Raw genomic sequence first — 16684 nt, 5'->3', positions numbered from 1 at the left:
CAAAATGTTGAGGAAATTTCATACTGTCGATTCTGTTCAACCAGGCCATTTGCCAATGCCACAAAGTCATGTTTACAAACACACACACACACACACACACACACACACACACACACACTCAAAGGTGAGGGGATGTGAGGCAACAGCCCCTGGAGAAAGGAACCCGCCCAGCCCTTCCTGGGCCAGTGGTCCAGGCTTGCCAGACAGAGACCCATGCTTGGCTGGCCCTGGGGGTCAGGATATGACTCAGCTCTGACCCCAAGGAGCTACACACCCAAGAAGAGGAAAGGCATGTGCCTAGATTTCTACCTGAGGTTTAGGCAAGAGCGTGCAAATGCCAGCTGGTCAGAGGAGGGTGACATTAATCCTCATCCCAAACCAGAGTCTCCGAAAGAGGTGGCCCTTGGAGCCAACAAGCTCCAGGAAGCATCTGGAACATCTGATTCCTCACAGCTGGGAGCACTTTCCTGGGGTGGTGGCCAGGGAGGCCAGAACTGTCCCTTTCCTGTCCCTGCAGGTGACAGGTCCGGGAGGAGACACTCACGGAAGCAGGCTCCCAGAGCCGAGGGTGCAGCGGGCAGGCGCAGAGCTCAGCCCTGCCAGAAGGAGCCGGCCAGGGGCAGTCCAAGGCCGGGGTCCTCCCAGAGGAAGCAAGCAGAGCGCAGGAGGCAGCGAGAGGAGCTGGGGGAGCAGGGGCGGAGCTCCGCAGAGAGGACCTTCGAGGGGAGGAGGAAGAGAGATGGGAGGGCTTCCCTCAAGGAGCAGAGAGCTCCCCCAAAGAAGGAAAAGGAGGTGCCAAGGAAGGAGGAGATGTGGAAGCGGCCAAAGAAACACAGGTATGTTGTGATTCTAATTCAGGTGTGTTTTTTGACTGGCACCCTCTTCTCCTTTGGCCCTTCTCCCTCCCCTGATGAAGGGCGGAGGTCCCCTCCCCTGGTATAGGTGACCCCTGCTCTCATCTGCTTCTGTTTGTCCCTGCCTTGTCCACCGCCCTGCCTTCCCCGTCTATGGCAGAGATGGAATGAGATCTTGGTCATCCTGGGGGGACTGACCACTGGGCACTCTCAGAGCCAATGCCCCCTGTCCAGCAGGTGCAAGCGGAAGCACTGAGGGGGGAGGTGACATGGCAGCCAGGTGGGACAAGATCCCAAGTCTCCTGAATTTCAGCTGGTGACTCAGTACAGCTCTGGAAGAGGCACTAAGTGAAATGAACACGATTGGATTTCGCTGTCATCGTAGGACTTAAGCATACCATTTCCCCAATCTGGACTTGCGTCCTCTTCTGTGAAATGTGGTATTGATCTAGAGGACCTTCAGGGATTCCAACCAGCCCCAAAACCTAGGATTTGGGGGTTTTATTTGTTTTGTTTCCTTTGTCCCATTAGCACTGGCACACGGGAGTTCATGGAGTGAGCCAGCTTATGGAATCAGCAAGTCGGGATTTTAGTTCCATTCTTTGCTGCATATTTTGATGGGACATCTCCTTCTCTTGGCCTCTCTTTTTGGCTTTACTCACTTCTTGGGATGTTTTAAGAATCCCTGTTGATAATGGCTGGGGAGGCTTTTGAAATAGGTGAAGGAATTGGAGTTATGGTGAAGATGATATTCCTTTCCATGGGCCTCTAGGCTCTACCACCGGACCTCCCCACCTTTACAGAGGGCACTGGTTCCTCAAAAGGGCCACTGATTTCTTCTGTCATCCATGCCAGCCATCCCTGCCTTAGTTAGGGCTTTTGTCTACTGTCTGACTGTCCTTGGACATCAGCTAAAGGGGTAAAGAAGGCATGGTGCCCTTAGCAATTTAGAGAGAACCTGAGTGCATGTCGATTGGGCCCTGGAGTGTCCTGAACTTTAGAGGGAGGCTGCCCCCCACCCCTGCAAACAGACCGCAGGTATCTGGACGGCAGATGCAAAGTAAGGGGTCCAGACAAGGGCTCATTCGTGGTCATTCTCAGCTGAGTCCGTGGCAGGGCATAGAGAGACGGAAAAGACTCAGTCCTGTTCCCCAGAGGCTGACAGTCTAGCAGGGGATGTAGGACATGGGCATCAGTCATCACAAGACAAGGCAGAAGGCAATACGTATCTGAGAAAGGATTTAAAGAACGGCCTTCTTGGCGGGGCGCTGGGGCATCACGGTTCCTCCTCGGAGAAGGTAAGCATTTCGGCTGCTCGTGGACTCCCAGGTGGCATTTGGACACGCAATGACTGAATGCCCCCGACCCCCAGACTGCGGGAACCCCTGTGGAAAGACACCAAGGCAGCTATCATGGGGTGCACCTGAGGCATGGCAAGACACCCCTGTGCCCTAAGGTTCCCAGCAGTGAAGTGTTGGGGCCCCTCCTCTCGCCTCTGTCCTCTTCGAGTTCCTCGGAAATGAAGACTCACAGGGGCTGCTGTAAATTGTTCTCTAACCCAAGCCCACATCCTGGTGTTTCCGTTTATGGAACTTGCTAAGAAGGCTGCCGGGGTGTGACCTTTCCCTGTGCACCCCTCACCTGGGGCGGGGGGCTGCTCTCCCGCCCAGAGTCACTGTGCCTGTGAGTGAAGGACGCTGCGAGGAGCACACACAAGAACTAGGATTTTGTGGCAGCCGAACACATCGTCTTGTCTGTGAGATGCCGAGGCCCCTCACATGGGGAGAAGGGCTCCAGCTGGAAGGTCCCTGCCCCTGGGCCGTCCAGTACCCTCCCCACCAGCTGCGCGCTGAGCCCTTGAAATTTGGCCAACGCGCAGCCAAGGCACTGAATTTCTCATTTCCTTTCATTTTAATTCAGTGTTCATACTACCAAGTTGACACAAGAGTTAGTGAATTTCCTGAACTCACACAGGCAGCTGTGGCTTTGAAATCAACTTTAACTTTGAAGCCGGTGCATTTCCTCTTAAAAATGAAAGGCAAACTGCCTTTGTCCATGCAGATGCAAATGTCAAAGGGAAACAACATTTTGCTACTCGAAGCGTTTGTCCGGAAACTTTTAAGTATGTCTAAAACAACCTGGGTGTGTGAATCTACTTTTCAACCACAAGTTTTATGAAATCCAGATACAGATCAAATACGTTCGAGGACAATTTAGTGTCTGAATCGATACGCACAGCGGCGGCGGGATGAGCACCAGATTTTGAAGACAGTATAAGAAGAATATAAAATATCTCATTAAGAATTTTTTATACTGGTTACGTGTTAAAAGGACAATTTTTGACATATTGGATTCAATGAACTGTATTATTAAAATTAACCCGCCCATGTCCTTTTGCCACTTTAATATGTTTCCTAGAAAATTTAAAATCACAACGTGTGGCTCTGGTTGTATTTCTGTTGAGCGGCCCTGCGCTCCAATGCGGTGGGTGGGGAGGACTCAGAGGAAGGGAGTCGGGGGAGGCAACTCTCCCGGTGTTTTGGGCTACAGGACAGAGTGGTGGCCTCTTCTGACGGGCAGTGGGAGTCACCGAGGGCTTCTGAGCAGGCGTGGGCCTCTGAGGGGTGGCCGGGGCGCTCAGGCCTGGGAGGGCCAGGGAACCACCGCAGCCGCCGTGCCTGTGGGCTCGTCTCCATTCCACAGAGCACCTGCAGACACTTGCTCAACTTCTCACTCTTCTCTCTTCTGCCCTGGCTCTGCCTCCAGATCGCCCTCTTCGGCCTCCAGCGCCTCCGGAGGGGAGTCTCTGTCAGAGGAGGAACTGGCCTGGATCCTGGAGCAGGTAGAAGACAGGAAGAAGCTCATTGCCACCATGCGGAACAAGCCCTGGCCCATGACGAAAAAGCTCAGGGAGCTCAGGTGAGCGCGTGCTGGTCGACCAGGGCCTCTGGATGTCCAAAAGGCTCAGGTCCTTCTGATGGGCCCAGAGCCCCTTGCCCCTCTCGGCCCCAAGAGGACTTGACAGGAAGGGGGCCTCACCCTCCCACTCTGCTTTCGCCCCCTCGCTCCCCAGCACAAGCACAGTGCCTGAGTGGGGGGTTGTTAGAGCCAAGACAAGCATGAGCGGTGACTGTTGACGGAGGCCCTGCGGTTGGCCAGCACCGAGCGGGGTCTGGCGGGAGAGACAGAGCATCATGGCGCTCTGGCCTAGAGTCCACCCATCCACGGTCTGACATCCTTTCTGTCCCACTCCCCTGCCCCTTCGACCAGTGGCTCCGTGCCTCCCTCACAACCCAACACAGACATGTCTTCCTTGGGGGGCTTTCTCGGACACCCCCCCACCTCGACAAGCTCAGAACTCCCTTCAGGTTCTTTAGGCACCCAGAACGGCTCCATGTGTAGCCCACCCACACGTGTGTGTGGGGAGCAGAGAGTGGGTCTGTCTCAGCTACTCTTGTGGCCCGAGAGCCCGACTCTGGGCCAAGCTTGCCTCGATGCTCCGTGAATATTGTTCGGGTTTCCTCAGACCCAAGCCCCCGCCTCCTGTTTTCAGCTCAGCCTTTCTCCGTCTTCCATAGGAGAGCTCAACACACCAAGCATTTTATGAGTCTCACATCTCTGCTGAGGGAGATAAGGGTGGGAGTCACATTGCTTAACTTCTGGTTTTCTACTTAGGAAAAAAAAGGAAAAAACCATCCAACATTACCATTTCCCTTTAAGTTCCCCCTTGGCTTTTCTGCCACAGGACTGGGGGAGAGGGGGACACTCCTTCTCCCCTTCCCTCTTTATAACGCCATTTTCCCTGGCTCCTCTCACACTTGAGTTTCCCATCCACTCAAGTCAAATGCCTCACCCTTGCTTACGTAGAAAAATTTGGCAGCTATATTTTGACACATTGGGCCTCACTGTTTGCCCCCAAGAGGCGCCGCCATGGCCCTGGCTGCACGAACACGGGACAGGGCTGACAGGCTTCTGGTAAATAAAGTTGTCTCTGTGCCAGCAAATTACATCGTGTCCTACACAGCTGCTGGAAGAAATGTGTCCCTTTGGTGCCCACGGGCCCGTGCGGACCAACAGAACTTCTGGGGATGATGGAAGTGCCCTAAATCCACACGCATACAGTGGCCGCTCACCCCAGTGGCCAGTAAGCACTGCAAAGTAGTGAGTGTGACCAAGACACTGATTTTTTGGTTTTATTTTAATTTATTTAAATTAAATCATCCCGTGTGGCTAGCGTTCGGGTGACAGGGACAGCTCTAGGCAGTGGCTGTCTGCCCTCTCAGCCCCTTTTTCTGAGACTCTCCTCCTTTGTCCCTCGGGGCCAGGTTCTTCTTCCTGCCAGGGGGGCGCAGACCAGCCATCTGTCACTCTGACAGATCCTCGCCCCCACTCAGGTGTCACCTGAACACATCTTTTATTAACAGTGGAAAAAGAGCGATCGAGGTGCTTATGGAAATGAGATCTGCAGCTGGCTGGAAGTCGCAGGGACTGGGAGAGTTCCTGAGGGTTGTCTAGCTGCCCAGAGGAGGAGTCCGACATCTCCTCCAGCTGGAGGCCAGAGCTCCTGCTCTTGGGGTGGCTGGGAAGTGGCTAAAGCCTGGGAAGCCGAACAGACCCATGCATCCGTCCCTGGGACAGGGCTCCTCAGCCAACACTGGCCTTTCTCCCTCTTCCCTCTCCCAAGACTCCTTACCCTAGACTCAAAGTCCTTAAGGCCAGGGAGCCTCTGCGTCTGCCCCTGCCATGCCCCTGCATTCAGGCTGAGTTATTTACTGTCCCTCTGATCCCCAAGGGCCTGTGTCCTCTCTCCACTGGATGCTCTTGTCTGCAGAGCTGCATCTCATTCATCTTTTACTGTTCTTCCTTTTTGATAAATTGCCTCCACTTGCTGAGCGCTCCATGGGTGCCAGACGCTGTTCTGAGTGCTGATGTGTGCCACCCTGTGACACAGGGACTATTCTTATTGTCCCCCATTTGCTGATGAGCAAATTGAGACACAGAGCAATCAAGTAATTTGCCCCCAGTTTGCAAGGTGAGTAAAGCGACTGGTTTGAACTCAAGGATTCTGGCTCCAGTGCCTGCAGTCTTCATTGGTAACCGTTTCTCTAGAATTACTAAACATTCTAGAATGCATCCCTTCGCATCCTCTATGATTTCCTTTTCTGGCAGTGAGGTCTTCCATTGCAAATAGCATTCCCAGACTGCATCTTTTTTTTTCTTAAGACTTTATTTATTTAGAGCGAGTGGAGTGGGGGAGGCAGAGGGAAAGGGAGAGAGAATCCCAAGTAGACTCGTACTGAGCACAGAGCCCAACCCAGCGCTCGATCTCATGACCCTGCGATCATGACCTGAGCCGAAACCAAGAGTCGGAAGCTTAATCGACTGAGTCACCCAGATGCCCCTACATCTTTTTCTCAGAAGCAATGGTATGGAGACGCCAGTCTCTGGCCCACTCAGGCTGATGTGGGCATAGTCATTGGGACAACCGAGGAGGGACGGTAACACAGAGAGAACAACAGTGGTGAATGGGGGCAAAACTGTGCTCACACTCCTGCCACATCCAGGTGGCTTTGGCTGGCTGGTCAGTGCCCCTCAGGATGGTTTCCTTCCCTTAAGCCCTCTGAGCCTCACATTCCTCATTTACAAAATGGGAATAATAATTTCTATCTTGCAGAGTTTTTCTGACAAATTCAAAATATTTATATTAAGTGGCCAGCACGTGGTGTGCAATTGATAAATAGCTCTTGCTACTATTAAGGCTTGACTGTCTTCTGTGCCAGACACTGTGCTGACCCTTGAGAGATGAGGAGGGGGAACAGAGATGAATCAGAGAAGACATTACTAACAGGTATCATTAATTACACAGGATAGGCCATAATGTTGGCAAAAAGAGCTTCTAGGGCCCACGAGTCAGGGATGTTTGCTTTAACCATAGAATTAATCAGGTGTGTCCCTCAGCTTTATCAGAAGCCCGATATCTTAGAAAATTACCCAAGCCGCTTGCTTTCTTCAGAGAAATCCGAAGAATTCCACTTCCAGAAAGATGGGGTAGACATTCTTCTGCCTATTTTTCCCACTAAGTACAACTAAAACCCTGGACATTATGTGTAAAGCAAACATAAGAAGACTCAGAAAGGTGGAAAGAAGAAGACAGTCTGCTTAAGGACCTCAGGACCAAAGGATTGATAGGGCACTGAGTTCTGGGGTTTCTTCTTGCCCTTAATTCCCAGACTGGATATTAGAGAAGTTGGCAACCCAGAAACATGGACAGACACAGACAAAAAAACACCTCAGGAAAAATCTGCTCTCTCTAGTCAAAGGACCAGGAAAGGGACAGTCTGGTGAGACAGAAAACTCTTAGGCAATAACAATCCTACTCTAGCCAAGTCCCACAAACAGAACAGCATCCCCATCCCTGCCCCTGGCAGCAAAATCCAAGTGGGGAAGCCTAGTTTTCCTCCCCTGCCAGGTTATAATAGTGCCCCCAAAGCCCCCACCAGAGTGGTATCAGAGGAGGCTGAGTAGGGAGCAGGGACTTTCCTCCCCCACTGGGCAGTAAGAAACCCTCCTGCTCCCTTAGCTCTCTGTGCAAACCACGTGGGGAGTCTGGACTTTCACCACCACCTGGCAGTCACAAGGCATCCCTCCTAGGCAGGAAGATATGAGGAGAACCTGGTTGGTAGCCTGAACTCCCATCCTTGCTCAGCAGTAATGAAGAGTTCCTACCCAGTCTCGGATGCCAAAGGGGGCCAAGTGAGGTACATGGACTTCCACCTGGAAGTAACCAGACAGCATCCCTTTCACCCAATGAAGTGGTGTCAGAGGACGCCTGCTAAAGCAGAAGATTTAAACAAGATCCAGAGTCTTGTAACATTCAAGGTGTCTAGGCTTCAACTGAAAACCACTCATCATACCAAGAACCAGGAAGATCCCAAGCTGAATGATAAGAGACAACTAAAGATGCTAATGCCAAGATGACATAGATGCTAGAATTATCTGGCAAAGATTTTTTTAAAAATCATAAAAGTGCTTCACTGAGCAATTATGAACACATGAAACTAATGAAGAAATAGAAAGTCTAAGAGAAGAAATAGAAGATGTAAAGAAGAGCTAGAAATTTTAGAAGTAAAAAATACAACAACTGCAATGTTAAAAAACCGAATGAGTGGGCTCAACAGCAGAATGGAGAATGCAAAGAATCAATGAAATTGAAGGTAGAACAAGAGAAATTACCCAATCTGAACAATAGAGAGAAAATAGTCTGGGGGAAAAAAATGAACAGAACCTCAGGGACATGTGGGACTATAATAAATGCTCTAACATTAGTGTTTCTTCCACATCCCTCACCCTGGATATGTGAGGGTAGGGGGAGGAGTCCCAGAAAAGAGAAGAAAGAGGGTGAGGCTGAAAAAGTCTTCAAGGAAATAATGACTAAAAAGTTCTCAAATTTGGCAAAACTTACAGACTCAAGAAAACTAAATAAAGCCTACACAGGATGAACCCAAAGTAATCCATGTCAAGACACATCATAGTCAAACTTCTTTCCAGCAGTCAGAGAGAAGCAATGCATTGCCTATAGGAGAAAACAATTAGAATGATTTCTTATTAGAAGCCCTGGAGGACAGAGGAAAGTGGCGCAACAATTTTTCAAGTGCTAAATAAAAGAATTGTCAGTCCAGAATTCTACAGCCAGCAAAAATATCCTTAAAAGAAAAAGAAATTCAGATGCCTGGGTGGCCCAGTTGGTTAAGCATCTGACTTCAGCTCAAGTCATGATCTCAGGGTCCTGGGACTGAGCCCCTCCCCACTCGGTGGGGAGTCTGCTTGTCCCTCTGCCTCTCCCCTTGCTCACTCTCTCTGTCTCAAATAAATAAATAAAATCTTAAAAAAAAAAAAAGAAAAAGAAGAAATCAAGACATTCTCAGATGAAGGAAACCTAAAAGAATTTGTTGCCAGTAGACCAACCCTAAAAGAATGGCTAAATTCTCTAAATAAAAAGGAAATGATAAAACAAAGAACCTTGGAATATCAGGAAGGAAGAACATGGTAAGAGCAAAAATATTGGAAACCATCATAGATTTTGCTTCTCCTCTTGTATATTTAAAATTATGTTGACAGTTGAAGAAAAAATTATAACACCATCTAATGTGGTTCTCAATGAATGTAGAGAAAACATTTAAGACAATTATAAATGGGAAGGTAAAGGGACATAAGGGACACACACACACACACACACACACACACACACACACATCTTACATTACATATTACATTATATGGAGATATGTAATAATACTTAGAGCTACTACTGAAAAGACCAAAGAGATAACACTACAAAGCATCATAGATAAACCAAAATGGAATCCTAAAAAATGTTCAAGTAACCTGCAGGAAAAAGGAATACGAAATGAAAAACAGAAAGAATAAAGAGAAAACAAAAAGTAAAACAGTAGGTTTAAATCTTAACATATCAATAATTACATTAAATGTAAGTGGTCTAAACACACCAAATGAAGACAGACCGGCAGAGTAATTTTAAAAATGACTTAACTGCATATAGTCCATAAGAAACTCACTTTAAATATGATGATATATGTAGGTTGAGAGTATAAAGATGGCAAAAAATATATATACCATGCAAATGTTAACCAAAATAAGTCATAGAAGAGGCTACATAAATATCAAATAAAGTCAACTTCAGAGTAAAGGAAATTAACAGGGACAGAAACGAACATTAAAGAACGATCAAAGTGTCAATCCACCAAGAGGAAGGAATAACAAACCTAAATGTGTCAGCACCAAGTGGTTTGGGTCCTACAGTGTATTATCTAGGGGTGTGTAATAAATTACCCCAAAACTTAGTAGTTTAAAACAATAATGAACATTTACTATCTTCAGTGGGTCAGAAATTCAGGAGCAGCTTAACTGGGCAGTTCCATCTTAGAGTCTCTCATAAAGTCGGGTCAAGATGTTGGATGGGGCTGCAGTCATGTGAAGGTTTGACTGGGGCTGGTGAATCCCCTTCCAAGGTGGCTCACTCAGATGGATGACAAGTTGGTGCTGGTTGTTAGAAAGAGGCCTCAGTTTCTCTCCATAAGCTGCTTGAATGTCCTCATGACATGGCAGCTGGCTTCCCTCAGAAGAGGGTGTATTCGAAGGGGAAGTCACAATACCCTTTATGTCCTAGTCTCACAAGTCATAAACTGTCACTTCTACCACTTTCTATTCATTGGAAACAAGTCACTAAGTCTGGCCCACATTCAAGGGGAGGAGAATTCAGTTCTCCATTTTATTTATTTATCTAAGATTTTATTTATTTATTTATTTATTTATTTATTTATTTGAGAGAAAGAGAGAGAGCAAGGGAGGAGGAGAGGGAGAGGACAAGCAGACTCCATGCTGAGTGAGGAGCCTGATGAGGGACTTGGTCCCACGAGCTGGAGATCATGACCAGAGCAGAAATCAAGAGTCGGACACTTGACCATCTGAGCCACTCAGGCGCCCCCAGTTCTCTATTTTAAAGGGACAAATAATGATTTGCTGACATATTTTAAACTACCACCCGTAGAAGCTCAGCATGCTTGGTTAGCCTCCACTGCCCTCGGACTGATTCAGTGAGGTCTCTAGAGCAGACCCCTCACCTGGCTGATCCGAATTTCTAGTTAGTGTGAGCTCAGCATTTATTTGACGTTCGTCTCCACAACTAAAAGTGGAAATTGCCTGGGGACAAAGGGAGACCCCAAACCAGCATGGCCCAGACCACCTTCAGCCTCTGGCCGCCACCAGGCCCTAGCCACCTCCTTTGGACCATCAGTACTTCCTTCCCACTTCCACATATCTTCTAGATTTTAGGCTGCCTCCTACTCTCTCCCAGTGTCCTGCACGGGACAGCCACGTTCTGTGAGGGTGCCATCCAACCAGAGCAGCCCTGTGTCTGTTCTTACCTCTGCATCTCAAAATTAAGTGTGATTTTGAACCTCAGCACCTTCACCAGGGAGAAGTTTTAGAAGGTAGATAATGTCTCTGAGAGATGCCATGGGTCAACTTCAGAGCATTCCCACTGTGGAAAGCCACGTTACCGAGCCCCTCGTCCAGGCACCTGGGGGAGAAGAGGGCTCCTCACGCCAGCCCCCTGAGCTAGTGGAGGCTTACCAGCTGCCCACCCTAGGAGCTCCCGCTTCGTCGGAAGCCTGCCGCATGAAGTCACTATGCTCTCAGAGCATGACTTCATGCACCTGATTCTCGTATCATTATCCTCATTTCTAGACGAACTGCCACCCTGAGAACCACAGAATCCTGCCTGGGGCTCTGGCACTAAAAGCCACACAATATACCCCCTTCCCTCCAGCAGCCATCGTGGGCCACCCCACCTGTGTTTTCCAAACTGTGGTTTGGGTCACTTGATTCACAAGGAGGGTCCTCCAGGAGGCAAAAGTGGGGGAATTCTGAGTGCGGTCTGTGTTTGTGGTGTCTGAGCCTGAAAGCCCTTTCTTCCACACCTTCCTCCTCTGCGGAGTGCTGGAGGGGTCTAATGGGTTAATCATCACCTGCCAAAGTGACCTTGAGATCCACACCCCTAAAAGCTTCCTCAAAACAACGGATCCCTCCCCTCTTGCCTTGTCACTGCATCCCGCACACACCATCTGGTTTGAGGGAAAAAAGAGAGGCGAGTTTGCAGGAAGTTCCCTTTGCAAAGGACACTTGGTGACCAGGAGGGGACAGAAGCACCTTCTAGAAGTAAGGTTTGCAACAATCGGGAAGTACAGGGCAGGAGCCAATGTTTCCATAAACCAAATACTCTCCGGTAAGGAAGACTGGGACAGTCTGAATCATAGGTGACAGGTTTAAAAAGGAGTTTGCTGCAAAAAGTTAGTTGTTACTATTTATATATCTTCACTGTATCCAGAAAAGCTTGCTGTGTCCTCCAAAATCTTAAACCAGCTGGGCTTTTCATAGTGAGTGGTCCTCAGAGATTGCACCCGGTGCTGCGCACAGCCCTCTGTTCTCCTGAGCACCGTCTGGGGGTCCAGACACAGAGTCTGGACATCAAGACGAGAAGCATCCACTGCCTGGCTCAAAGGCTCAGGAACATGAGCTGGCTCTTACTTTGGAGAATACTCACTTGAAGTCCCCAAATCTTAAAAGGTGGCACATTTAAAGATTTATTTATTTATTCTAGAGATAGAGAGACTGGGGGGAGGGGCAGAGGGAGAGAATCTCTAAGCAGACGCCCCACTGAGCACAGAGCCTGACCTGGGGCTCGATTCCATGGCCCACGAGATCATGACCTGAGCCCAAACCAACAATCGGATGCTCAGGTGCCACCAGGTGCCCCCAAACTGGCACATTTAAACTCACAAACTCCGAGTGCTTATCAGCCTCTGTTCACTTGTAAAATACTGGAAAAGAACAAAAATACAAATTTCATGAAAACATTTTTTGTGTGTCATGGCTATATTGCTGGTAGCCACAGATAACTAACTGCCAGGACATGTCCTGCCTGGGGGGGAAACAGGGAGCTGATCCAATTAAGGAGCCTTAATCCCCTCCAGACCAGCTTTTGGCCCCCAGGGCGCAGCAGCTAGACAGTCAGCCTCATGAATATGGAGACATCCGAATAAAACCAGCTTCCAGATGAACCTGAGCTTAGAAGGCGACTTTGACTCTTGGCACCTGTCTGCACTTGTACTTTGGAGGTGGGATAGGTATTGTGTGGCTAACAGTGGGGGCTGTGGCAATAGCCGCCAGACACGCAGCTCCACAACGCCTCCTCCTGGCCACCCTGAAATGGACTTCATTCCTCCTCCATCTGTGGGGCTCTAGCCGGGAGCTGCTGAACCTGGCTCTCCAGGGGCTGGGATGCAGAGGGCTCGATTTGCAGCATTTGCTGATTTCCGTGGTCTAAATACTCCCACCGTGGCCAATTTCAAGCTACCAACAGTTTAACAGCTGGGGGGCCAAGTTCCTGAATATTTAACACGGGATTCTCAGGAGCCAGCTCTCACTAGCCCCAGCACAGCACCCAGAATACTTAATAGACAAACGGATCCATGTGTTTCTCATCCAACCTTCCCAGGATATTCACTCCCTCATTCAACATTCATGCCGTCCACTGACGTCTACTGAACGCTGTATTCATTTTCCTTTTCTTTACTGAAGTATAGTTGACATACAATATTATATTCCTTTCAGGTGTACAACAGCGTGACTTGACGTGTGAATACATCACGCAATGCTCACCACGATAAGTCTAGCTACCATCTGTCACCATACAACGTTATTACAATATTATTGGCTATATTCCCTAGGCTGTACTTTACATCCCCATGACTTATTTATTTTATAACTGGAATTTTTTACCCCTTCATCCCCTTCACCTGTTTTGCATGTCTGTTTCTATTGCTGCTGTCACAAATGGTCACAAGTTTAACTGTACGAGACGACCCTCCTCTATCTACCAGCTCTCAGGGCTGCTGGTCAGAAATCCAGCTGTGGCGTGGCTGGGTTCTCCGCACAGGGTCTCACCCGGCTAAAATCAAGGTGTCAGCAGGACTGAGGTTCCCACGTGGGGCTAGAGGACTTCTTCCAAGCACGCTGGTTTTTGGCAGAATTCGCTTCTTTCCCTTCATTTCCATGTGGCTTTCTCTCCAGGGGCCCAAGCAACAGAGGGTGGAGAATTCTCTTGGTTCTAATTTCTCCGACTTCCCCTTCTGCTACGTCTCTCTCTCTCTGACTCTCTGCCTTCTTCTGTGTTTAGGGGCTCGTGTGATTACTCTGGGCCCTTGCATAGACTCCAGGATAATCTCCCTATTTTAAATTCTGGAACTTTAATTACATCTGCAAAGTCCCTTTCGCCATTCATGGGTGTGCCACCAGGGGGCGAAGGTCATGGGGGCCCAAATTCTGCCTAGGGGTGCCTACCAGGTATTAAGCACTATTCTTAGGGTTTGGGAAACTTCAATGAAGGAAACAGACAAAATGCCTTGCCTTCATGGAGCTTACATTCTAATTAGGGGTATAAAAACACTCAGGCTTTCGGCCACCTACACGCTCTCGTAGTTCAGATTTCTTTTGGTTTGGTGTTAATTGAAGTTCTGCCTCTAGCCCCCTCTTTTTTTTTTCCTAACCAGGGAGGCCCAAGAATTTGTGGAGAAGTATGAAGGAGCCTTGGGAAAGGGGAGAGGCAAGCGACTCTACGCCTATAGGATGCTGGTGGCTAAGGTGGGTGGTGCAGGGGAGGCAAGCGAAACCCTCCGGAGAGCTTGCTCCGCCTCTGAACGCGGGTGACCATCACAGGCACCTGTCCAGCCTCTCCGTTTCTGTCCGGCTCCCCCAGAATCCTCAGTGTGAGGTCCGGCCACGCAGCTGATTTGTTCAGGAATGGAAACCGTTTCCTGTCAATTTCTCTACATTTATCCGTGAGGGTTTCAGTGTATCTGAGATTCACTTCCTCTCCAGTGAAGAACTATAAACTCACAGAACTGATGCGGTTAAAGCACCGAGATCTTATTTCCCAAGCTCCAAATCAGGATGCCTTGTTTGATAAATCATGTATTTTCATGTATTCCCTGTTCATTGGTGCATTCGAATTCTAACTTTTTCTTGGAGCCATTTGGATATTTCCTATTTTTCCCAAAACTCAATCATTTCTTTAAGATCTTCATATGTATTACCAAAAAGTTGCAGGTGGTGGTCCCATAATTTTTGGAATTATTTTCTGTATATGTTGAGTTTGAGTCGTTTTTATTCCTAATACTATTTTTTTTCCTTTTTTCAGTATTACTTGCCTGACGACTATCTGTGGGTCATTTCATTAATTTTATCTAGAAACTATTTACCACTTAACTGAAGGCTTAGGTCTTTTTTTTCTCCAGCTGAGGAATGTGCTCCTCAAATATACCTGTGATAAATGATTCTGTTTAGCAAATCGTTCTAGCTTCTTCCCTAGGAAGAGGTTGGCTGTCAACCCTCTGTCTGTGTTTGCCTTCCTTCATTGTTCTGAATTCTTATTTTCTCTCTTTGCATCCTCAGAAATTTCTCAGGTTGATTCCCAATATTATTGAATCCATTTTCTTCTGTTTCAACGATAGGCTTTATTACATATAATGCTTATTTTCCTTTGATTGCTGAGCTTTCAGCTACCTTGTAATCCTCCCACGCTTCACTTATATTCTTTTTAAAATCCCAAATTGTTATCTTTTACTTAGAAACCACATTTCTTGGGCATCTGGGTGGCTCAGTCAGTTAAGCATCTGCCTTCGGCTCAGGTCATGATCCCAGGGTCCTGGGTTCAAGCCCCGTGTCAGGGAGCCTGCTTCTCTCTCTCCTCTGTGCTCATGCTCTCTCTCTCTCTCTCTGTTGCTATCTCTGTCTCTCTCTCTCTCAAATAAAAATTTTTAAAAATCATTTTTAAAAAAAGAATGCTGAATCATTTCTCAAAAATGAGTTATGTAGCCTAAATGCTTTCCAAAAATTGCAGAGAATCACATCCCCTTTTCCTTGTTCTGCGATACTATTTCTCAGACCTCCCTGGTTGTCTCAGTTATTCAGATCTGAATGTCATCCACCGAATGCGTAGCTTGCCCACGTCTTGTTCGCCCACTATCTGAAACCCTTTTTCTATCTAGAGCTGGAGAACAAGACAACACGCATGTGTAATAACCCAGTCCTGGGACCGCAGCTACCATCTCACGTGGCTCTGAGGAAGGGAGCTGGGGTTTCCTCCTGGCCACGCCCCATCCCAGTTTTCTGATTCTCTAAACCAATGAAGGATAAGAGCTTCAATGCCAAGCTTCTCTAAGGCCTTCTTGGCTTCTGCCCCACCTCCAGGGCATCACTTTTCAGGCCAAGATGCCCACAGCCTCGAGGGGCTGTCAGATCGTTGTCAAGTGATCAGCTAAGCAACAGGCTGTCCCTAGGGGCCTCCCTTGGCAATGTTCGTTACCCCTCTTGGCCCTCAGCCTTGCAAGTCTATATTCTGTACTGATTTTATCAGCACCCTGACAGGGATCCAGCTCTCGGGGAGGACTCATATTAATAAAGCTTTGAGACTGATAGGTAAAACCAGGTGCTGGATTATTAATTTACAAGGAGAAATAACCATGAGAGAACTGAAAATGTGAAGAGTTCACATCGGCAGCGCCTTTTTTTTTTTTTTTGATGGTAGAGTGACTTTATATGGGTAGCTAAACCATAATCCCAATTCCAATCTATTAATCTAAATCACTACCGTAGAAACCAAAATACTCACAGCCCAGGTGATGGGCAATGCTTTCCTCATAGACACTTACATAGAAAGCCAAATAAGCCACCAAAGATGAGTTTTGAGCATGGAATCAGAGCGAGGGAAGGTAGATAAAGCAGTGGGACTGGAGTGCCCGATGCCCACCATTTGTTCTCCACACCCCTTCCTGTTTTAAGGATAGCTTTGCCATTGTTATCAACCAGGCTTTTGCTTACGCACTCCTCTTCTCTATTGCACCTGTGACCACCACCCTTTTTGACAGGTGGCTTCCTCCCTTGAAGAGCAATCATCCCATCAGGATCCATTCAAAGCCTGCAGGTCTGGAAACGCATCTGATCCCTTCAGATAAATTTTCGTTTTGAACCTTTAGTGAATTTACACGGGAAAACTCACTTCCTTCATGAACAAGTTCTTAGGAGACCTTTGTAGTAATAGAAACTGATCTTAGGATCTTCTCCCCACGACTTCTTTGTCCGCTGTTTTCTATGAGTTGTTTTTTGTTTTGTTTTGTTTTAATTCCAAATGGATGTATTTCCAGGGAATGGTGTTGTTGGAGAGCAACCCCCTTGAGAGTTGACAAATTTTC

General features: G+C 48.0%; 1 protein-coding gene across 1 annotated transcript in view; it reads left to right on the top strand.

Moving 5' to 3' along the window:
* Positions 1-291: 291 nt before the first annotated feature.
* Positions 292-16684, top strand: part of TMC2 (transmembrane channel like 2) — a 53529-nt gene continuing 37136 nt past the window's right edge. The window contains exons 1-3 of the mRNA XM_008703425.2: positions 292-836; positions 3621-3773; positions 13985-14075. Of these exons, the coding sequence (XP_008701647.2) occupies positions 292-836; positions 3621-3773; positions 13985-14075 (789 nt within the window). The remainder of the gene's footprint in view (positions 837-3620; positions 3774-13984; positions 14076-16684) is intronic.

This window comes from Ursus maritimus, unplaced genomic scaffold (genome assembly GCF_017311325.1).
Source record: "Ursus maritimus isolate PB19 unplaced genomic scaffold, ASM1731132v1 scaffold_22, whole genome shotgun sequence".
NCBI lineage: Eukaryota > Metazoa > Chordata > Mammalia > Carnivora > Ursidae > Ursus > Ursus maritimus.
This window is presented reverse-complemented; position numbering and strand designations above follow the sequence as displayed.